At 47.6% G+C, this 23,033-nt stretch overlaps 1 protein-coding gene across 1 annotated transcript; it reads right to left on the reverse strand.

Annotated features, from left to right (window-relative positions):
- Positions 1-1,994: 1,994 nt before the first annotated feature.
- Positions 1,995-21,726, reverse strand: LOC149353411 (kelch-like protein 10). The gene is made up of 11 exons (XM_089575819.1): positions 21,479-21,726; positions 20,656-20,878; positions 15,425-15,574; positions 14,226-14,428; positions 11,578-11,656; positions 9,922-10,121; positions 8,460-8,628; positions 7,268-7,422; positions 5,652-5,830; positions 4,254-4,373; positions 1,995-2,203 (listed from the first exon to the last, which is right to left on the reverse strand). Exons 1-11 carry the CDS (start codon positions 21,724-21,726, stop codon positions 1,995-1,997), a joined length of 1,935 nt encoding a protein of 644 aa, XP_089431945.1.
- Positions 21,727-23,033: the final 1,307 nt, after the last annotated feature.

Genomic DNA, 23,033 nt, shown 5'->3' on the forward strand with positions numbered 1-23,033 from the left:
AAGGCGCAGAAAGTGCAGTTAGTTTTGAAAGTACCCTTGACGTCACTGTAAGAGTTCCCGAGATTTATTTTAATAAATTTTAGCGCACTCAGCCCGTTTTGTCAAGCAAACAACAGTTCAGTGTAGAAAAATGCCAGGCATCCCAATCTTTTTGAGTTTGAAGATTTACTTGCCGCTTGGAACTTTATCAAAGGCTTTTGTAAAATCCAAAAATACTGCATAATTTCGGTGGTTCTTAAGAGTGAATTACTTGTGCAGCTGCGTTGCTGTACTTGAACAAATGCTAAAACTGCGCGAGGACAACATTTTCTCCAAGAGCTCATTTATGTAGTTCGCCGAAAAGCGTTAAAGAAATTTAACGATAATTTTGTAATAATAGGCGATCCCCGTTGTTAACTGCAAAGACAACTTGGGTCACATTGAAATCATCTGGAAGTTATCCTGACGAGTGTGGAGTACAAAATTTTTTTTCAAGAAATGTGGCAATAAGTTGAGGTTGTCGGTTTAGACATATGCTTGAGATTCCGTAAGGACCACAAAAAGTTTTGGTTTTTAAGGATCGGCAGCATGTAGATAAATCCAGAATAAGAAACAAAACTGATCGAACGTGTTTAGGGTAATCCTCCAATTTGGAGTGGACATGTGATAAGAGAGTAATTACTTATTAGCATCCACCCAAGCGCAGCCGTACGGCGGAAAATGAAAGCTTTACAGCGATTACAGAAACTTTGTAGTTAAAGAAAAATTCGTCGGTGCGGGGTTCAAAGTAAAAATTATTCAAGTAATTACTCCCCTGGTACAACGAACAAAACCCGAATTAGAAACAAGCTTCTCCTGAAGCTCGGTAGGCAGACATTTGACACAGAAAATGAGCTGTGCTGTGCCATGTCGCCGTCATCTGTTATCAGTGTGCCATCAGTCAATATCTGTGAAATCAGTTCTTCTCCTTTATACAATGTACATTTCGAACATGTGGGGAGCGCAATAAAACAATATGGAGGGCAAGTAAAGGTAATATAAGTGCTTTAGGCCAGTACCAGTTTGCCAACTTTTCCTTATTGCTGCAAATTTATATGCTCGCCGAGTCGATTTCGCGGTGTTTTGAATGTAGACAGATTATTGAGAATTTGCAGTTATCAATGCAGTATCTAAAAAATCACGATTGGCCACCACTCCTCTCAGCCGATAAATTTTGGAGGATTTTAGCTGCTGAAAATGTCCACTAGGTTCCGCTACACTTATTTTTCTTGTAACCTTCAAGGAAAAGCCACTCATCATGTTAAGTAGGACTCAGATGGACAGTACAGGTCAGATCTTCGACGTCGTGCACTCCTTTCGAAAATAAATTTGTACGTCTCTTTTTTTTTTGGAAAATTTTTTAGAAGGCTCTTTTTGTTTCTTTTTTTTATTTGCAACGCGTTCTGAGGCGCACCCTTCGTATTTCCGGTGCTCTCGAACGAGCTACTTTGTTTGAGACATCAAAGCTCTAATGCAAACCAAAACGAACTTAGAAAAATGCCTTCGCGACTAGTGTTACAAAGAAAAATGTCTCGTTTAAGTCGGGAAAGTATAAAAATAAGGATGATAATAATATTTACAGAAAGTATTCCGAAAAAAAAGGAAATACTGGTGCCAAGTGCACACAAAGTGACAAAGTCAACCGATGGCATGCAATATATATCATACATTACAGGCACTAGTTCACATAATGAAGGCCCAATGGTGACCTTTGAAATTACTGTACAACATTCAGCAGCAGATGAAATTCACTTTAGCGACGCATTAGATATGCTCGCAATATTCTAGCAAGCAAGCCGAGGAATTGACCTGTGGAATATCTACCTTTGCAAATAAAATGCCAACTAATATCTTTCGCCCTCAGAGGTACTATATGACTGAACAGTCTATCGCGATTAATTACTTTATTGCTTCTTTGATGAAGCTGAATTGCATTTTAGCACTGCAGTGAACACGAATTAGGTATAGAAGTTTCGTCAATGCGGTTCAGTTGCGATCGGGAATTCTTCTGCTGAGAGGTATATTACACGAAAGTATGGTAAAGTAGGCATATACTCACCCGGATTGGCTACATCGTATACGATGCTTGCCGTCGAGGCACTGCAGTTCATATTTATGGGTTGAGCCGGATACCATTTACGGCCTTTGATGTCGTACCGCTCGACCAGAGACACGGTCGTCATTCCTAGTGGGGCGGTGAAGGCGGAAATAAATCACTAAAGGTGCGCGTCATTAATTATTGCTTTCTGAACCACCCCTTTTGAGGAGCTTATTAGTAAGCAATAAACAAACCTGAAACCGAACGAAACAATCGCAGTAGTGATTATGGGCAACGAATGGACGCCTAGACACCTCCCAGCGTGAGTTGCTGCAGCACAAGGAGCCCATCGAGGCGTTTTTCAAAACTTCCGGTTTGCTGACGTCACTCCCAGCTCTCATTGTCTGGTCAGTAACGTCCCTACCGGTTGTCGGTTTCGGTTGTACGACGTCACATTACATGTTTGTCACGACCGCGCATGAAGTGTGATGCTTAGTCGTACACCTCGTCATACGAACCCACCATATGTGGTCACGTGACCTGACACTTGGCACCTACAGCCGCCGCGGTGGCTCAGTGGTTATGCTGCTCGGCTGCTGACCCGAAAGACGCGGGTTCAATCCCGGCCGCGGCGGCTGGAATTTCTTTGAAGGAGAAATTCTAGAGGCCCGTGTACTGTGCGATGTCAGTGCACGTTAAAGAACCCCAGGTGGTCGAAATTTCCGGAGCCCTCCACTACGGCGTCTCTCATAGCCTTAGTTGCTTTGGGACGTTAAACCCCATTAACCAAACCAAATCAAACTTGGCACCTACCCAGCTGTGACACTGGACGTCGCCAAACGAGCCAACGAGCTCCTTATGTTTCGCATAATAAGATGGCAACGTTTTGTAATGTATTGGAATGTATTGCTTTGTTTTTTATCTGTCTTGAGATGCTTCCATGGCCTTGGGTTGCACTTGCATCTTCATTTTTGTACATGTACAAGTATTCGCCTTGTTTGCATCTGTTCCGCCATTGCCTCTGAGCAATGCAAGCGTAGTGAAGCGGGTGTCATGCAAAGCGTATCAGCTTGCAACCCTTGCCCGTTTCCAGAGGATGTATTTCTAAATCAGGTGCTGAGATGAATCAGTTATCAACAATTCATAAATCTACAATATACCATCTTTGCCAAAACTAAACAAGTAACGGGGTTTGCTTCTCAGCCGTATAGTGGAATCTTTACGGCGTCCCTAAACACCAAAATGTCTCAAAAGGAGAGGATAATGTTTCAGTTTACGTTAGATGCCTTTAAAGCTTAAGAGGTGGGATAAGTGCTCCACTACACGGATATGAAACAAACCTTGCTGCTAGGCTACTTCCGGCAAAGACGGCACAATGGAATCTCTTAAGGATTTGGGATGGTCCTAAAGCAATGAGCAAAAATGTAGGCTGAATGTCATCCTCACCATCATAATCAGAGAGGCTAAGCTTGCTGCAAGCGAGATAAAGAAATGTATAATTCCCACCGATCTCTAACTAAACACGTCCTGTGACCATACCCGAGAAAATTCCCGAACGCCTTCTAACATGACTTTCGCCATATAATTTTCTAACCCACTCTATGCCACACAAGGCTCAGTTTCTTTTGCCTTGAATTTGGCTCACTTCTTTCGGCACAAACATACGTGAATTCAAAGCAGAAAAAGAAATCTTTTTTTTTTCTATTCTGGCAACTACATGTCTACAGGATGAAAGCTAGCTGCACACTAAAACCTCCCACATAAATTCTTCGTCAGCATACGTGGCCGTCGAATAACTCCGGGGCTACCCTATAAGCCTTGTTCGCTCAGCAGTATTGCGCAAATAAGACGGCAGTTAAAGAATCTGCGGCAAAATGTGAGCTGCTTGTCGTACTTGTCTTGTCCTCGTGTTCCTTGTGGAAGGGTTCCCAAATAATTATCTTGAAATATAGATTTCAGATACGTATGTCAGTTCGATTATACTTCATACATGTATGTCTTGACCAGACTGAATACCATAGAACCCCCCCCCCCCCCCCCCCATTACTTCCGCTCTTTGCGGCGACCCGATTGATTCAGTGGGGTCTATATATACGTCCACCTACTGAATGGGCTGACTGAGCCGCTTTGATGAATGCTCTGCGTTCTTTGTCTCGTGCGCATGCGCAAGAGACGTGAATAGCGCGCGTATACACACCGCTGAAGCCTCCTATCGCGTAGATAAACCCTTCAAGGACGACAGCGGCGAAGTTACTCCGGGCTTGGCTCATGCTGGGCAGCTCGGAGAAACGAGCCCTTCTGGTGTCGAGCTGCTCCACTGGAAAGAGAAACACGGATGAAGGAGAGGGAAAAAGTATTAGTTTGTTCTGATGACAGACTGTTGCCACTTGTAGGTGGCGGTAAGCAGGATGGCATACAAGAAATAGTTGTTGTAGGGAGGGAGATGGGTTTTTCGAGAATGGTGTAGAGGCCTCGCGAGAACATGAGGATAGAAGGATAGAATAGATCCGACACCTGTCAAGGCCACTTTTCGAGCGTATACAGTACCGTTCTCACGCTGAACGCTCATAATGACGATCACTGATTGGTCCAAACATAAGCACGGTACTCATGACGTCTAAAGGCCCCCTTTTCTTTCCTCTACCCTTGTCCCTCGCTGCGTTTGTCACGCTGGGCACCTGCCTTATATGGATGGATACAAATTAATGGACTAGCTAACGTGCATGAATAAAGTTTAGACGATCAATGGGACTGATGTGGCAGAGTACGCGTTAGCACTAATGCGCGCCACAGACGGAGCAGCAGCCGCCGCTAAAGGGTTCAGACCATGCGAGCGAGTGGCGCGACACGCCAAGCCCTCGCTGCACTATCCCCACCTGCCACCCGTCGCCTTCCACCCTCTATTCGCTATCCCTCCCGTTTTCCCACTTCCCTGAGAGTGCAGAAGGAAATCTCCCTCTCCTCTTCGTCACCAGCCACCCATTGATTCCCACCCTCTCCCACGTTCCCTCTCTCCACCTTTCCTACTGCCAACAGAGGCTTCATACGGACAAACGGCAAGATTCTTCCAACACGGTGGTTCTAAAACTAACGCAAATGATAAAGCGTTGAAGAGGGCAATAAAAAACGAAACTTTTTTGTTCAGAGCCACAGGATTCCAAATGAACACCTTCAGCAAAACGGAGAGTTGAGCTAGTTGGTACATACTGATGGGAAAAAACAGCGCTGAGACGAGGGACAAAGAAAGGACAAAGGAGGACAAAGCGCCGGTCCTGTTGTCTTCTTCTTTCTTAGTCCCTCGTCTCAGCGCTGTTTTTTTTCCCCAGCAGGATGAACACCTTCCTTTGCGACATTGACTTGTTTTATACGCTTATTTTCATGCACACCTATTTTAATGAAACAGCTGTATCCTTTGAATTTTGCGTTATTGCTTCAACGCTTCACTGCTGTACATCACAAGCTGAAGTTTAGCGCATTGCCTTCTTGGTTGCCGCTGAGCCATTGGACCAAAACCGTTACTACTAAGACCACAAGTTCCCTTTCACCTTGTCTCGCTTTGTAATCCAAGAAGCGTGGTCACAAATCAAAAGCGTACTTGTGGACAGACGCGTGACGCCGTTGTAACCACCGATCACGTAGATGATATCCTTGTGCGTGGCGACCTTGACACCGCTCCGAGGCGTGGACATCGTCAGCACCCTGGTCCATGTGTTCGATGACGGGTCGTAGCACTCGACCGTGTCCAGCACTTCCCGACCCGTGAAGCCACCCACGCTGAGCCGAGAAGAAGAAAGCAATCGATGGGGCGAAGCTTTTAATATGCATTCTACGTACCACGCCCAACCCTCAAGGATACTATATGCACCCGCTCTCAAGAACGCATGCCAAAACCCGTAACCGGGCGTGTACGTGGCGCCATCTCGGTTGTGAGCTGTACATTACACAAGCATACCCGGCTACTTATCAGTAGCAGCCCTCTTACCTCCACAGCTGTACAAAGGCCTATAAAAGTGATGGCCAATTAGCCCTGTTCTGAGCCAAGTGTGGCCAACCTATCCACCCCCACCCACCGCAATATAAAATGGAACCTCAAGTGATGCGACTGTTAGAGACAGAAAGACAGCGACGTGGACTAGAGAAGCAATGCCGGTTGATGATGTCCTAGCTAAAATAAAAAAGAAATGGGTTTTATGCGACCAAATATTATGAAGAGCACATGACCGCCGGCCTTTCAGGGTAGGAGAATATATTTCAAGGGAAGGAAAAGTACCCCATGAGGTGGCAGGAAGTTAGGTGCATAGCTAAGAGCAGGCAAGCTGCTGTAATATAGCTGAGATCACGGGATGAGCGTGGGCGAGTATTTCTTTTTCCCTTCGTCCATTTCGTCCCTTTGTCCGTGTCTGAACATTAGTGTTCCTATGATATCAACTGAACACTAACTAGATCGATCAACCGCTTTCGTGTGATAGAGTACCCACCTATATCGAAGGGCAGGCCTAATTGCATGTCCCCTATGTGCCATAAAACCCAACACAACACAACAAAATAATTGCATGTCCGTAGTATATGCGTGTCTTCTGCAGTGGATGTTGGCTGAGCGCGGTTGAGGGCAACGTTCAACACAGTTTAGAGCAAGACATACATACGGAAAGTGGTAGCGAATCAGTTCACCGACTGTAACCGGTTTTGATGTAACATGCCACCACAGAACACTTCACCAGTTTAAAATACAGCCTATTGGCTAAGCACTAGTGCAAATGGAATTTATATTTTAACATGAAGTGCCCGCTTCCCAATTTCATGACTGACATGCTTTAATTTTTTTTAGACGCCTTTGTTTCTTATTTTCCTCCCCCATATACTTCCCAAAGCCTTATTCCCCTAATATCCCACACCAGAGTACGAGTAATATCCCACACCAGAGCTAGTTCGTTGTTCTAACACGAGAGGCAAAATATCTGCTCAACAATAAATAATAGCATTTCCCTCCAGAAAGCTCCCAAAAACAAGTCAAGTTGTGTGAAGCCAACGGGACATTCAATTTACTTTCAGAAAATTATATTCTTCTCCTAATGACAGTGTTTCTTTGCGTGACGTCCAGCTATCGATCTGCACTACTTTGGCGAGAAAACCTCTGCTTGTCGGCCGAGCTGACCTTCAGTTGCAAGCATGTCCAGTTTCGCTAAATCACATTCATTCCCCCAAGCTCACATGTAGATTCGTCCTGCAGCCGTCGTGGCAGCAGCGTCGCTTCTGACGTCATTCATGGGTGCAACCTGGGTCCACTGATTCTTCTTGGCGTCGTAGCGTTCGACGCTGCTAGTCCGCAGGCGGCCATCAAAGCCACCCATGGCATAGATTAGACCCTGCGACGAGACGAGAAATTCAGGCAGAGACCAGGTACAGGAAGAAAAGGGTTCACCAACGTCGTCATCATCATCAGAATTTCTTTTAAGCCCTTTTAGCACAAAGGGAGGACTTGTCGTGCGTCACACGCTCTAAACACGAATACACGTATATGGCAGTAAAAAGAGAATACATACTCTTTAAAGAAGGGTGTGCGCTAGAGGACAGTTTACACCCTTTTTACTCCATTCTGTTTAGAGTACTGGAGGAAGTTCCCAGTTGCTTCGCAGCGTTTCTGCAGAGCAACACCTCAAATTTTTTTTTTTCTCGCATACCACACAAGCTTTGATCTTTCTGTTATCATCTGTTGTAAGACAAGGCAATTTGAACGTCATAACATAAAGAGAACAGGCGGCCGCCCTCCCTTCTTTTTGTTCGGGAAACACACTGAAAGGGTCCGGTTTACCAGCCGTCGCACGTTGAAAGAGGTGAACGACAACTGATTGTTAGCATATTTCTAGGTCAGCCTATCGCATACTTCATCTACAGTGCATAGCAATGGCTTGTGGATGTGAGATTTAGAACATCGAAGAGAAGCTCTGCAGGGGCCAACTCCTCATCATGCTAATTTTAAATAAAGCCAAATTCTTTCCGACACCTCATTTGTTTTATTCTCTGTAAACTATAGTCTGAGCGTTCAGCTGCTTGAATAAAATTTCGAGCCTCAAAAGGTTACTAACTCGCTCTTGATTCACCCTACTAAACTACATAGCACTGCCAGCGGAATATGCCTGGTTTTGACGGATTCAGAGTTTCGTAATCGACATCTTTGAAGTGATATCGATTTGAAATGCATGGTCGTCGTGTATGCCTTTCTCGCTGCAGCCGGCGTTGCTGGACCACTATTTGTAGAAAGGCCATCCCTGACGAATGGCTTGTCCAGAGGGCCGTTGAGTATGCTTCGTTTCGCTATAATGACGAGAATCGCGTTAAAACAGGGAAGGACAAGAGCAGATGCAAGAGAGATCTGGTTGCCTTCGCTCTCGTAGTGCCTTGCCTGCAGTGTGGCGACGCTGACATAGCAGCGGGCTTGCATCATGTTGGCCTTGTGGCTCCATCGGTTCAGGTTGACGTCAAAGCAGACGACGGAGTGGTAGCACTCGCGGCCGTTGAAGCCGCCCACGATGTAAATGCAAGAGTTAAGAACCGCCGCGCCATGGTACGCCCTGCGGGGGAGGAAAGCACATTGCGCCGACGACCGCATAACCCAGAAGTTATGGTAAAAGAAACAAGGTTTTGCCGTGTGGGCTATTTCCTTAAGTTACGTATTTTGCGGCGCTAAAACGACGGACAGACAGAAGTAGAGAGTAACATTGCACTAATTCACCGACTTGTTCGTCCACTTCTTTCCGTTTGTCGTCTTAGTGCCCTCAAAACTTTGTAACAAGGACCCATATGACGCAGTCTGTTTTGGCCTCATTGGTCGTCATATCATTGACAGAACCCAGAAGCATGTGGCCAGTGAAAAGGAAAGAGGCGCATCACATTTGCATTTGGATCACTTTTGTTTCATGGGCTTCGTAGGTGGGTCTTTTACTGCAAGCGATTTTTTACGCTTAAGTTGTGAGCATGCGCATTAGAATGCCAAGGAGAGGCTGACATAGCGTGAGTGTGTGGAAGCACAACGTAGAGAAGATGAGGGAGGGGGGGCCTTAGTGCGCTGACCAACATTTAGAGAAGTTCTTTTGTCTGCACCATCACAAAATTTTTAGACAGTTTATAGACTGTCTATAACTTCTGTCTATAAAGTCTATGAACTCTCTAATAGACAAATCCTAGAGAACAGTCTATAGCCAATACAAATGTTATAGACAATCCACAGATTTATGGTCATATATTTTTAGCAGACTATATACTATGAATAGACAAAAATAAATATCTATAGGAAGGCAATAGAGCCTATAAGAAGTCTATTGACTGTCTATAGACCGTTTTTATAAGGGGGGGTCTGTTACATTATTCTCCTTGAGAACATGAAACAATTCGCCCATTTCACGGTGCAGACAGAACTTCTTCAAGAAGAAGGGGGAACGCGCATGTTAGCATAAAAAAATTGTCGGGGGCTTAGCTTTGGTTAAGCCTGGTAGGTTGCGAAAGCGAGCGCAGCGCCTCTAACGGAAGGAACGCGGCGCGCCGCGTCTAAAAAAGGAACGCAGTACGCCGCGTCTATAGGTCACGCGTGGCTACCGGCCGCCGCTGCGCGACGACTCGACTTGGCAGCCAATCTCTCACCCTGGCATGACGTCATGCTATGACATCACTAGGCATGGCACGCCGTCAAAGGTCACACGTGGCTACCGGCCGCCGCTGCGCGACGACTCGACTGGGTAGCCCATCTCTCACCCTGGTGTGACGTCAGAGGTCATTCTAAAGGTCAAGCGTGGCTACCGGCCGCCGCTACGCGAAAGGCCGTTCATGAGCGTAGTATTGCTTTTGCAATAAAAATGCGCTTTGCATACCGGGGCGTGGTGTACTGGTTTCCCAGGAGGCGCCAGGCACCGGTTCGGCAGTTGAAGGCGTGCATGTTGTTGGTCGCACCCGACGTCCAGCCCCCGAACAGGAACAGGATGTCCTTGGGGATGCGCGGGGTGAGCCACACCTTCGAGGACAGGTCGACGCCAGCACACTCGCCCAGCGCCATCGACTGGCGAGTCAGCGACTGTGCGGGGAATGCGGCATCAAGAACAGCCCAGACCATGGTCTTCGGCCATCACCTCATGAACTCCATTCATATTCATCAAAGCAATTCATTCAGTGCGGAATAATAAGGACTCAAATACAGTGCAGGCTGGTCTGCATATGTACAGTCGAACCTCGTAATAAATAAACAGTTTATAACTAAATAATGAATATAACGAAGGAATAGCGATTCCCCTTGGAAGCTCGGTCAACACGGGCTATAACGAAGCTACGGCTATAACGAAGTAATAGGCACGTTTCATCTACATTTGGATAAAGACCTCTTACACTGAACTCGGAGTCCTGTACTACAGCAGCTGTAGCCGCCCTATCATGGCAAATTCCGTAGTGTCGTATTTCCCACGTTTCTCTCATTGGAATCCACTCCGCTACCAAAAGCTACTTTTGGTTATCTGTTCTCCGTATCGGCTATAACGAGCACATCTTTTGTACACGAAAAGATGGCAGCGAAGCCGTGCAGTCTGACGCTGACGATAACTTTTTTCATGCGCTGAGAAATAGGCTGCTGAAACCACTGCCAGGTTAAAGAGTTCGTTATCTCTTCGCGCTTTACGGTTTTCCATGCGTAGGGAAATGAAATATTGAAAAAAAAAACTTCCAGACTACCTCAGTCTCAACGAGTATATGAGCCCGGGAGCAGGTGGATGGCTGGATGAATGAATGCTGAAAGCACCCTGCCAGTTTGGGTACAGGGTGATGACGTGAGCCGCAAGGCTCGTCACCTTTTTCTGTGTAAATTTTTTTCCAGTCTTTCAACCTTAAAAACAGCTACTTTGAATTTTGTCCTTTTTAGGTTATGCTGGTTTTAACTCTGTGACGGTTTTCAGTTGTAAACTTATATATATTGCTTACTGACCTGCTTTTAAGCCGTCAGTCTAACCGTTTATAACCAACATCTACCGCGGATCCACTCACGTTACCTTCGTTACCCCAAACCCTGAAGCGTTGTGGACAATTCTTGTAGTAAAACCGACATTTCAGTTAGTTGGTCTAGAACCATGGAAAATACTTGGCATAGCATCTTGTCTTTTGTTGTTTTTTTTAAGATACTTATTCTGTCTGCTTCGACATCTGTGTGGATACTTCTTCATTCTGCAGAATATCCTCAGTTCTTTTCGTCAGATTTACCACCCACCGCACACGAGTCATCATCGTGGGCATATTTCTTTCTGTACAGCATTGAGCTTGGCGCTTTTGGGACTGCGTCATCTGTCGTCATGCGGACCATGTGGGCCTGGAAATGCGCACGCTTACTAAGAAAAAGCGGAGAGGCTGACGGCACAGCTGTCACTGATACTTTGTTAGCCCAATGAGAACGAGAGCGTGAAGAATATACAAAGCACAGACGAAATCCCTTAAGTTCACTTTGTTTCTAAGACGGCGGTAAACCACCTTGATGCAGACCAGCAACCGACCTGATGGATCGCATTGAGGACTTTGAGGCTGTCTCCGTCACCCTGGACATGAGGATCGGTGACGACCCGGTCGAACTCTCTGCTCGAGAGAAAAAGAAAAGCTTAAAACTGAATGGTCAGTCATGTAGTGATCGATAAAACGCTTAAGGCGCATTGACAAATCGTCCCTGGTAGATTATGCTGCCTTTTATTCTCAAGATTGCAGACTACATATTGGAGCTACCCATCTATTTAGTTAACTACGAAAAAAATAGAATACCTATCCCATGGATTGTAAATATATCCTTTTCAGTCACATGGTCTCTTTCTCCTGCGGTGTCATGCTTTGTTTTCTGTATGTATTCACTATTTCCTTGAATAAACTCATGAGTTGAAAGTCAGGGCTGTGTGTCCTGTTCTCCCTTTCCTTACGTCGTTTTCGCGCTGTGACCACGTTAACTTGAGCAACCAACTCGCCCGTACTCCACCCAAAAAAGACCAAGTCTGCAACAAATATTGATGTAAAGTGTGTGCAATTTGCCGTGTCATACAAAGAACAATGAAAGACTAATGCTAAACGTTTCCCTCAGATCGGCCCATAGATCGCTTGTCAGTTTCTTGTCGCATGTTGTCTCAGATTTGGTTTAAATAAGCGAGTGATAGCTATGGCGTAAGAGAGGGGTTATGGTCGCATACCTAGTCTAAGTAACAGCTTACGTAATAGCTGGCTGTTAATTTGTTTTCATTCCCGCTCCAAGGGCGAACCAATACGACGAAGCAGCGATTACGGTGAAATTCTTACATGCAACACCTCACGTGACCTCAAGTCCTCTTGTACGTCATAGTCACCGTTCGAGTGTCGAAATCGAAACTAAACGAACAGAAAAAAATTAATTGAAATAATAATAATTGCCGGTCATAGGCAAATTTCGCATGGTGAGATGTATTTTCTAGTCCAAATCTGACAACCCTACTCATTAAAAAATAAAGAAAACAATCCACACAGCATAAATGCTCGTTTTGGAATGTTTAAAGTTGCTAAACTGACTTAAAAACCAACCTTAAATTCTCTTCACAATGATGGTTTTGTCTGTTTATTTGCGCTTTTGTTTTTGGCCTCTAGTGGTTGGCTAGCAGATCAGCTCAAATTAGGGCTGGTCAAGACCACTAGCGGCCGGGCGATGTTGCTCATAACTTGCAATTAGATAAAAGACACCTTTCGCAGACCGCGTAGCATGTTACGGTTACCGGAGTACCGAAAGCCCGCCAACCTCTATCGCGTCCGCGCTAATTGGCCCTCATGCGGCAGGTGCGCGCGCAGCTGTCGGGTACCTAGCGCCATCTGGCGCTCTCAAGGTGATCTGCGCATGCCCCTGACGGCGCACGTGCTCCCGGTACTGCAGTAACGGTAACACGGTACGCGGCACGCTAAAGTTGCCTAATAGGCTCCTTTAGCATACCGTGTACCGTGTTACCCTTACCGGTACCGGAGTACCGGGAGCCTGCGCGCAGCCAGTGCGCATGCGCAAAATCGCCTTGATGGCGCCAGATGGCGCCAGGTACCTGGCAGCTGCTCACGCGCCTGCAGCATGGGGACCAATGAGCGTATGCTCACCGGCAGTGGGTGGTGTTGAGATCGACGTCAGCGGGTCTCGTTTGGAACCAGCCAGCACACCTGTTTCTGCTGTATATGGCTGCGAGCAACTTCAGACAGCTGATTCCAATTATGGAGTTTGCCCGGTCGGAGTGCAGGACCAAAACGAAGGGGCTGAAGTTTAAGCAAAACCAGATCCCCTTTCCGAAGTGTCCGCACGTGTCGAACGCCGCCGCCGCCGCGGGGAGACGGACGTTATCTTCCCCAATTGCTGTGACCGTGCCGGGGAACAAAGGGCTTCGGTTCCTGTGCCTCTTTGGCATGCCAAGCACCGCGACAAGCTGGCGGGCATCATTCGAACATCTCCAAGGACGAGGGACCACTTTCCGACCTTTTCGTGACCTCGCGTTCCGGCCTCGAGCGGCGGGTGTGATATGATGAACAACAGATGTCGGTGACCCGCGGGAACCTTCGGCTGGCCGGAAACCACCTACCGCAGTCGACTCTACCTCGACGGCAACCTTCTTTCCCTCAGACTCAACATGTGACGGTGGCGTGACCCTAAGTGCGGCGTTGTGTTTGTGCGCACAAGAGAAAGCTCTAGGCCCCTCCCACTCCCTCGTGGGCGTCCTCAACCTAGAGACTTGAGGGAACGAGAAGGATATAAAAGTTGACAACGAATGCGGCAGAAGAGTCTCACTTCAGTCTCACTTCTATTCGCTTTGATGTAAAAATTTAAATAAACCCTCTAGTAATCTTCCTCCCATCACCAAACTCTTTGACTCGACGGCACTCATGTCCTGGTGGTGGTGGGAACGGGTTCGAAGCTTGACCGCGGTTTCATCAAGCAGCGAGCAGCAGCGAGCTAGCAACGACTCCTAACCCGCATCTATCCAACAGCGGGCTCCCGGTACTCCGGTACCGGTAAGAGTAACACGGTACACGGTATGCTAAAGGCGTCTATTGACTACCGGCAACTGTGGAAAACCGTACAGCCTGCTGTTCTGCCTCCGGCTTCGAAGCCAATCAGAGCGCTCACACCGCGGAAGTAGGCCTAGGGCGACGTGGAACTCACGAGACGGTGCAGCTCGCGAATCGCACGAGGGGCAGAAGCTGGGCGAGGTACTTCTTCCGCTCCGCTACGTCTTTGGATATCCACTTGAGGATCGAGCGGAAAGTATCGTCCACTTCGCTAGGCGCGTGTAGCCGGTTGTCCATCAGGATGGTCCGCAGCTCCTCAGGGGTGAGAGACTGGAACTGCTCATCGTTCTCCCAGACCTGTGCCAAGAGAAAGAAAAACGACTTTTTCAACTGAACGATGCAATTAAGTCGAAGGTATGAGTGTTGCCACCTACATATGACGTCTAATGTTGCGCGTAAGCAGGTTGCCCTCATAACAGGTCCGCGTGAGGCCTTCGAAAGTAAACCAGCGAGTTTTCTTATGATGCTTCTCGCAACCTTCCCGATAGGTTTGCATCTGCATATTCATCTGTTAACGAAGAATTTAGACATTAATAACAGATAAGGTAAGACAAGAAGATAAGGCAATGTAGAAAATAAGATAAAGTTTACCCATATGCTGAAATTCAATTCTATTTGTTTAGACTGCACGGCTGAAGTGTAGCTCGCGGTATTTATGGAAACAGCGCCAAAGACACGGACAGACAAATAGATGGAACCAACGCTTACCATCAACTGAAGGAGCATATCACAAAAAAGTAGAATTTCGCGATCAAGTGCGCATGTTCGCAGATAAGAAACCAAGCACTGAAATTCATTCAGGCTCGTCTAGATAGGAAATTTGACAATCATGAATAACAACAGACGGGGTGCTTACACACGTGTCACGATTCTTGTGGATAAGGTATACTTCTTTCAATACTCTTGCTATTGTATCTTTTTGCTTGCAGAACACCGAAGCCTGGCGAAGCCTGGATACGTGGCGACATTTTTATGATGAAGTGCCTAGCTCGAGGACGGAGCGCTAATCAAGGAACCGCTGTCTTCCCTTAATCGTATGTTCAAGCATCTGCCTGCTTGTCTTATGTGCACTTTTTCTCGCACGTGAACAGTCAACGGTCGTCCCATCTGCTTGCTAGTCCGTATATTTTGAACTGTTTCTAGAAATATGACGCACCAACTAGCTCAACGTTCCATTTTACTGTAGTTTTATCCCGTCTGTGGAGTTTGCTTGTTCTTCAACATATTTCGGTTTACAGCATCCTAAACGCGCAACCCGGGTAGTGTCGCTGAAGTTCGCCCTGGAGTTCACACCTCATCGAAGTGTCGGATCAGGTAGCGAAGGGCATCTGCAGCAAGGTTGTTGTATCCCCTGGTGAGGGCCAGATGGTAGGTGTCGATGCAGGAGTCCGGTTCCAGGTTCTGCTTAAGCATGCTGATGCAGCGTTCGCGAATCTTGCTTATCTGCGTCATCAGAGTGAATAGAAGTGAAATAAAATTCCAATGAAGCTCAGGAGTTATTGCACAAAGCGAAAAGTCTGAAAAAGAGTCTTCAGAGAAGATCACTTCGAGGACTGCCCAGGGAGTGCGAAGAATTTTTTTTTTCTCGAAGTGGGAAAGAGTATCTACAGGTAAAAGCCTTTTGTCTTATTTCAGTTAAAACACTTTTTGTGGCATGGTAATGTCCCTATTATTATGAGCTAGGTTCCCCTACATCTAAACTCTATACGCGCGCATTAATAGGGCAACGTCATAGCTGTCCACTATCCAGTCGAACGGAAGATTCGTTGCACGTGCGTTAAGGCACCGTGCAAATCGCATGCTCATGTGTACTCTGGGAACTTTTTGTATTTATTACCGGCTGCATCTTCCAATTTTCACAGAAACATGAAGTCCAAATAGGTCCCATTTTTGGCCCTTGGTTCACGCAAGTGTCCATGATCGTGTCCTGGTATCGACGTGTAAACCGCCTCTCTTAAAAATAACAAGACCAGGCATCCTCATTTCCCTAATCCCTGATTTCTGGCCGTTAACGTTTCCAGGAGGGCAGAAGCGGTAGCCTGGACGCCGTGACTTTCCTTGACAGCTTTTAAAAACGCAAATATGCACAGCATGACATGGCTGCAGAGGAAATGAATGACGCCTTTGGCTGCAATGTTCGGTGTCAGGAACACGGCTGCTTGTGGTAAGGGGACACTTGTGGCGATGATGATACTGATGATAACGTCGCCGAGTCCGTAGCTGCACGGTAACAAGTTATCTTTTGTTTTATCGCCGTTGTTGAGAAAAGTTCTATTGGTCTAGCCAGGTGCTCTCGCTGGTGCTTCACCACCATCCCGTGGGTGACACGGTTAGACGTTGGGAAAATCGATAAATAGCATATCATTTATCGATTCCATCAGTCCTAACAAATAGATATTAAACATCTGAGCAATCATAAATGGTGTAAGACATCATGTTTATATCTCTCAATAACAATCTTTGTCATGGTCAATTTTATCACTTGAATGCACGGGAAGGGCCATCGCTTAATTTTCTCTTTTTTTTTAACTTGTGACTGACCCAGATCAACGACAACGAAGCGACAGGAGCGGGCGCAGCCGTGGGTATGTGCCATTAAGCCTGAGGGCATCATCATCATCATCAGTCCGCGTGACGCACGCTCGCAGACAACAGCCGGGCAGCGTGTTCGCTAAATGCAGCCGGTACAGCCAGCGATGACAGCGCCGCCCACCGGCAGGTAGCAGCCACATTAAGGCTGGTTATAAATATTCATTCAGAACGACGGCTTGACATCGCCGCTATGGCGCAGTGGATTAGAGCCACGTGTTGCGTATGGAAGGTCGGCCGTTCGACTCCGGTCTCTGTACTGTAATTTTATTGTTTTTTTATTTTCATTTTTTTTCCCTTTTAGGTCGCAAATCGCGATGCTTAGTGCCATATAACGCCGTTTAATAGGATTTATTATCCCTTTTAGGTAAGCCGTAGTGACAATCTTCAGTCACCGTGATCAATTCACCGTGGTTTCAAGCCATGTGGCTGTACAGGCTGCAGTTAGCGAATACGCAGCCGGGCATCTCAACTCTTCATCGCGCTGGTTGATTGGCTTGGCACCGGGCAGCCATAGCTGCGCTATCTCTCCTCATTTCTGAGTCCAGGACAAAGCTGGTCACAGAACCACGTCTGCTTGGTAGCACCGTGCATCGAGACCCTCGTCTTCAGGCCTCCTCTTTTAAGACTGACGTCTCTCCCGATTGCCAGCGTGCTGAACGCCTGCACGTTGGCTCGTAGACATCTACGATGAGCCGCTCCATGGAGACTACGAAAGTTACGCCGCTGCTGCCTCCGACGGGCAGTGTCCAGCAACCGACCCTCCTTGCAACCGTTTCTTCACCGATTATGCGACTCTACTCTCCTGATTTCTGTATTCGGTTCATGCCGGCGAAGGTCCCGAGCCACCCCAGTTTGATCGTCGTCGTAAATCCACGATCCACGATGTCTTCTAGCACGCGTACAGAAAGGTCACTTCCGTCGCAGCTGACCCCTGCGCGTCGTGCTTCATCATGGACCTGTCTCTCTGCTTAATGGCTCGACGCTGGCACCAATGCTCCGTTCGGACGTGGCTGCTTAAACTCTGTCCACAGCAGCACCTTCGTGAACGAAGGGACTGACCGGACCGACCCTTTACACTACTTGTTCTATGTGCGCAAACGTTTGCACCTGGAGTCCTCAACAAACCGTCAGTTGGTCACATCCCGCAAAGTGCCCGAGGTTAAGCGAGACTCAAAGGGCTGCTACACATACTGGGAAGGAATGCGCTGTATGCAGAGGCTGATGATAGATCAACACGCCTCAATCACGTCTTCTTCACGTTTCTCCGGTTCCATGGGTAAACAGACTACCCAAGGATAGCAAGCCTTGCGCAAGAAGACCTAGAGCCTATGGGCCTGGCCATCTGCTGCAGCCACCAGCCTTGGCCTGTCTAATTTGCTGAATAATGGTGTGTCCACCAGGAAATGTAGACTCATACCACAAGATTGCTCTGTCACCTTTCTGAAAGACTCGTACTGCTTCGGTAGCTTATTGCTACCTGTTACCCGCATTCTGAGATTATTCCATCGGTTAGCTTGACCGAATGCGTCACAGTCCGCGAGAAGTATGCCAACCGCCAACATCTGAGCATCCCTACTCCGTCCTGCGCGATTTTGGTTGACTCGGCGCCGGGCACACTCTCTTACGTGTTCTCATTTCTGAGCACAGGCCGAAACTGGTCACAACCACGTCTGCTTGCTAGCATGGGATCCATGGCTTTCATCCTCCCTTTGGAAGAGTGCTACTCTGCTGATCTTCCCACCAGTTTCTTCATCCGTCAGCCTATTGAGCCTCGGATGCTACTTGTGTCGTCCTAAACCGTCATCCTTCGCACTCTTTCGAGACCGGAATATAAGCAGACGCGCAACACCTACCCCGCCCATTCTCACGACGTCGCAACCACAGCTGCACTGAAGGAGCCACTTGAGACATTCAAGACACCCGAAGGTCACCCGTTTGAACTTTTCCGCCTGTACACGTCTTCTCTGCGTGGTGGACCTGGGCCAAAGGTTTGGGGCAACCAGCATCGGACCTCCGGGAGCCACATATAACCAGTCTGCGACAGTCGAAGCCCCCAGCAGTGATGCCGCAAGTGACAACACCGCACACGTCAGCTGCCACTCAGCATCCCCATGACAAGAGGCCCGTCTTCGTATCCCTGGTGATGGCTTCCCTCCGGCCTCGACACGTTGTACGACCCTTTTTGTACACTTATTGATTTTCATATCCTCAGTCATGCATACATCGAGGCATGACACTCAAGACGATGCATGCATGCAAAATATTTCTCACAGATGTGCAGAATTTCAGCACTTAGGTCTAGCGGCCTTCTGCTTTCGAGCAGGAACGAGCGTATAGGCGTAAAGAATCAAAGCAAACTAGAAAGCTTAAACAGACGAACCAATTATGGTTACAGCCACAGTCCGCAAGCATCCTAACTGCTTGATACAGTATCGTGCTTCTTTCTGTCACTCTATGCTTTAGCACCCATAATTTGGGATGTGGCGTAGCGTCCTCACCGCTAGTCTAGACAGCTTTCTCCTACTGTCATCTTGTACTGTGCGGTGTCCTATCTTAATTACCCATTCTTTATTAGAACGACTTAACATTCCAGTCTTCTGTCACTACTCTGTCATCTTACTCTCTTGTTCTTCGTCCCTTTTTAGCGACTCTAATTTCGGCAAATAGGAGAATGTCGGTTCAGTCGCTATCCTTGCGGTTCTGGCCTCGGCACTAACACACTGCCTCTCTGGACACGCTAAGTTGCAGTGACGACAGTTCGAATCTTCTCGTTCCAGCGTCTGTAGGAATTCTCCCGCTGCCGTGGGTCCCGTCCAGTATTTGAAGCCACACTTTGTCGCTTCGTTAGAGACGACACTGGTCTAATATAACTCAAGAATGAAGCCAGAGATGGCACTCAAAAGAGGCCCTGCAACCAATGGCATCGACCGATTCTCATGATGTCGCACTTAACCACCTCGCATGTTTTAGCGCGCATCTATTAGCGGCCGTGGTAAGTGAAACGTGGTTGACCTTAACGACGTTGCAATAGGCCAATACCATTGGTAGGAAGGCCTCCTTGGTGGGTCATCATCATCATCATCATCAGCCTGACTACGCCCACTGCAGGGCAAAGGCCTCTCCCATGTCTCTCCAATTAACCCTGTCCTTCGCCAGTTGCGGCCAGCGTATTCCTGCAAATTTCTTAATCTCATCCGCCCACCTTTCTGCCGCCCCCTGCTACGCTTGCCTTCTCTTGGAATCCACTCCGTTACCCTTAAGGACTAGCGGTTATCTTGCCTTCGTATCGCAAGCGCTGCCCAAGCCCACTTCTTCCTCTTGATTTCAACTAGGATGTCATTAACCCGCGTTTGTTCTCTCACCAACTCCGCCCGCTTCCGATCTTTTAACGTTACACCTATCATTTTCTTTCCATAGCTCGCTGCGTTGTCCTTAACTTAAGCTGAACCCTCTTTGTTAGCCTCCACGTTTCTGCCCCATAGGTGAGTACCGGTAAGATACAGCTGTTGTATACTTTTCTCTTGAGGGATAATGGTAACTCGACCCACCAAACTACCAAACTTCATGAATTGCAGTTTGGTGGGTCTAGTTCCGCTTTATCCTGGAGTTATATCCGACTGCAGGTCAGTTGTTCCATGTGTCCATCTTCAAACACATTTAGTCACAGCATGGGGACAGTGAGCTTCGCTATCGTAACAGCCTCCTGTTGTCCTTGCTCTCTCCGTCTCAAACAGCAGCTGTTCATGGCATCTGGCTGGGCTAGTTCTTGTCGTGTGCATTCATCTACCGTTGTATCTATCTACATGCTGCCCCATGCTACAGGTTACAGCAGGTATCCATCAACCCTTCTGTCAAGCAGTTGATCCCGTGTCGCCAGCAGCGCACTGTCAGTGCACAGCTGGACTCCGTCTTGTTCAATGTCCCCAACTCACGTTGTACTTCTCGGCCATCTCGAGCACTTGACCGACGTTGTGTAGCCCAATACGTCCGTGGAGGGGCACTTGGTAGGCGAAGTCGACGAGCAGCTCGAGCATGTCGCTGCTCATGTCACTCACGACCACGCGGATGGGTGGCATCCACTCCTGCTTCTCCTGATCCTGGTCTTTGGTCATCGCCTCTCTGGTTACGTTGAAGAGGTTGCCGCAGCCGGAGAACCTGCAGTGTGAGGGGCGGCGAGAGTAACGCGAAAAAGGCAAAGCCCTTCACATGAATAAACAGGAAGCAAAGTAGCTCTGCTTGGCTGCCATAGTACACGCTAAAGAAACAAAACAAAGAGTCAGCCTGATGAATTTTCGTGGCTGTGCTATAGAAGACCGCGCACTAAACGGGAACGCGTTCTTACTTCTAGATGCGCCAACCAACTAAAAAGATACCAACTAAACGCTTCGTCTGATCGATGTAGACTAACGACGGGCGATCTTAATCGTAGTTTACATTCTTCCTATATCACTTCAGTTCTTCATGAACATTCTTCATGAACAATGGGCTCCGAATGTTTCCGTTATCGGATGCGTAAGGCATACAGGCTCAAAATGTCTTACTGAATATGTAACAGACGCAGAGCCCTCGTTTTGACTTTGAGTTAACCGGTAATGAATAAATAACGCCACCATTTGAATAACGTACACGCTAAGGGTCAGTAATGGCCAAAGCCTGCGTCAGTTACAGTATGTGTGACGGACACCTTCAACACTGCAACACTGCAGGCGAAACGGTCCGAGAGGACATTCGGGCAAGAAAAGAGCGTTAGCTCACTTGGCTGCCATGACGAACCGGTGCGCCCACACCTCTTCTCCGTCCGTAGCCTTGAAGACGACGTCGCAGAACTGGCGGGCCTTCCTCTGCTTGCTCAGTCCAGGCATGGCTCGGGAAGCGGCTCCGGGGGCGAACGCCGGCTGTCGGCCTTCAAGGTCAGTGAAGAGCAGACCGGCCTCGGACCAGATGGTGATGAGGTTGTACGCGTCGGCGTTGGCGTCCACGGTAGCCACGGAAGGGGAGCTCATCTCTGGTCTCGATGCCTCCTCACAGCTTAGGGTCAGCAGGGCAGGGTGAGCGAGCGAGAGAGCGTCCGACCACCAGTAGTGCCGGGAACAGCAGACCGACTGGCGAGGAGGCTTTGAAAGGCCCACCTTCACAGCTCGGAAAGCGCGCCAACGGTAAACGACACGCGCTTAGTGGCGCGTTGTTGCTGGCCGTTGACGGTTGTTGACATCGTCGTTGTCGTCGCTTGTGCTCGATGTTGCTGGGACTTGCCATGTTTGAACCATTGCAGCGCGATCCGTGTCGTAGTAGTAGTAGTAGTGGTTTTTATTATGCATTGAATATGGAAGGAAAAAGAATTTTTGCTAGCCCCGGCATCTGATATCGCTGCTGGGAGCACCTGAGCTGGGGCAGCGGACATAAAGGATAGCAGGTAGCGTGTAGAAGTGAAAAGAAAGAGGTGAGGGGATAGTAGAAAGTACAGGGGGACCTATCTTAACGCGAGGGTGCCTTTAGCGGCACGAAACGTGCAAAAAAAATGCTCAGTTACATATTTGTATTTGTTCAGTTATAACGCAAGTGGTTACTTTCGTATTATCAGTGTAAAGCCCCTTTTTGAATACAATTATTTTGATGAGGATGACGATGGTGATCATGGTGGCAGTGATCACGGGTCCTAGCAGTTTTAAAGTGGTTGGTACTGCGAGTGTCCTCACCGCATATGCATCAGCAAAAGAAGTGGAGATTGCACTCTGGGCTGGCGGGGATGCCTTCCGATTTGGGCCGGTCCCCGAATGTAGATATGTGCCGCTATGCGCCTGAAAAATAACAATGTATCGTACGACTGCAGCGCCAAAGAACGGCAGAAAGCGGGCGTTTCACAACTAAATTAGGACCGGCTTGAGGAAGTTTTTTTTTTCCTATAGAGATCACAATAGCGACACCCTATTTCTCGTAGTCTTTTTGGTTATGCAGTGCTATTCAGGTAAAAATGCATTGATGTCTATGAGCTTACATCTTTTGTTAGCAAGCCATACATCCGGGTGGCCGCACTGACCGCAGTTATTGGCCAATTCTCTTCCTAGATGTAAACTTCAAGATTTTTTTTTTCATTAATGGAGATGAAGGGAAGGTTACTAATAAAATCCCCAGGCAGAAACGAGCATGTGACGGCCTACCGAGCTTCAATTACTTCTATCGGGAGAGATCTTTTTAGTGCAGTAAAATTTCATCACATGTATTTCTAAGTTCATTGCTCTTTGCTCAAACCTCGTTCACGATTCTTTCGACCTATGTTCAAAATCTAAATTCGAACTCTCTTTCGAGATTC

Source organism: Amblyomma mixtum, chromosome 3 (assembly GCF_055824585.1).
Source record: "Amblyomma mixtum isolate Tamu chromosome 3, ASM5582458v1, whole genome shotgun sequence".
NCBI classification, from domain to species: Eukaryota; Metazoa; Arthropoda; class Arachnida; order Ixodida; family Ixodidae; genus Amblyomma; species Amblyomma mixtum.

Bases quoted from the DNA above. Each gene is read 5' to 3' on its own strand.
- LOC149353411 (XM_089575819.1), bottom strand. From the start codon at position 21,726: ATGAGCTCCCCTTCCGTGGCTACCGTGGACGCCAACGCCGACGCGTAC. The intron at 14,429-15,424 runs GTGTGAACTCCA...CTCTTGGCACAG, and splicing joins TGATCCGACACTTCGATGAG to GTCTGGGAGAACGATGAGCA. The intron at 11,657-14,225 runs GTGAGTTCCACG...TCTCTCGAGCAG, and splicing joins TTCGCGAGCTGCACCGTCTC to AGAGTTCGACCGGGTCGTCA.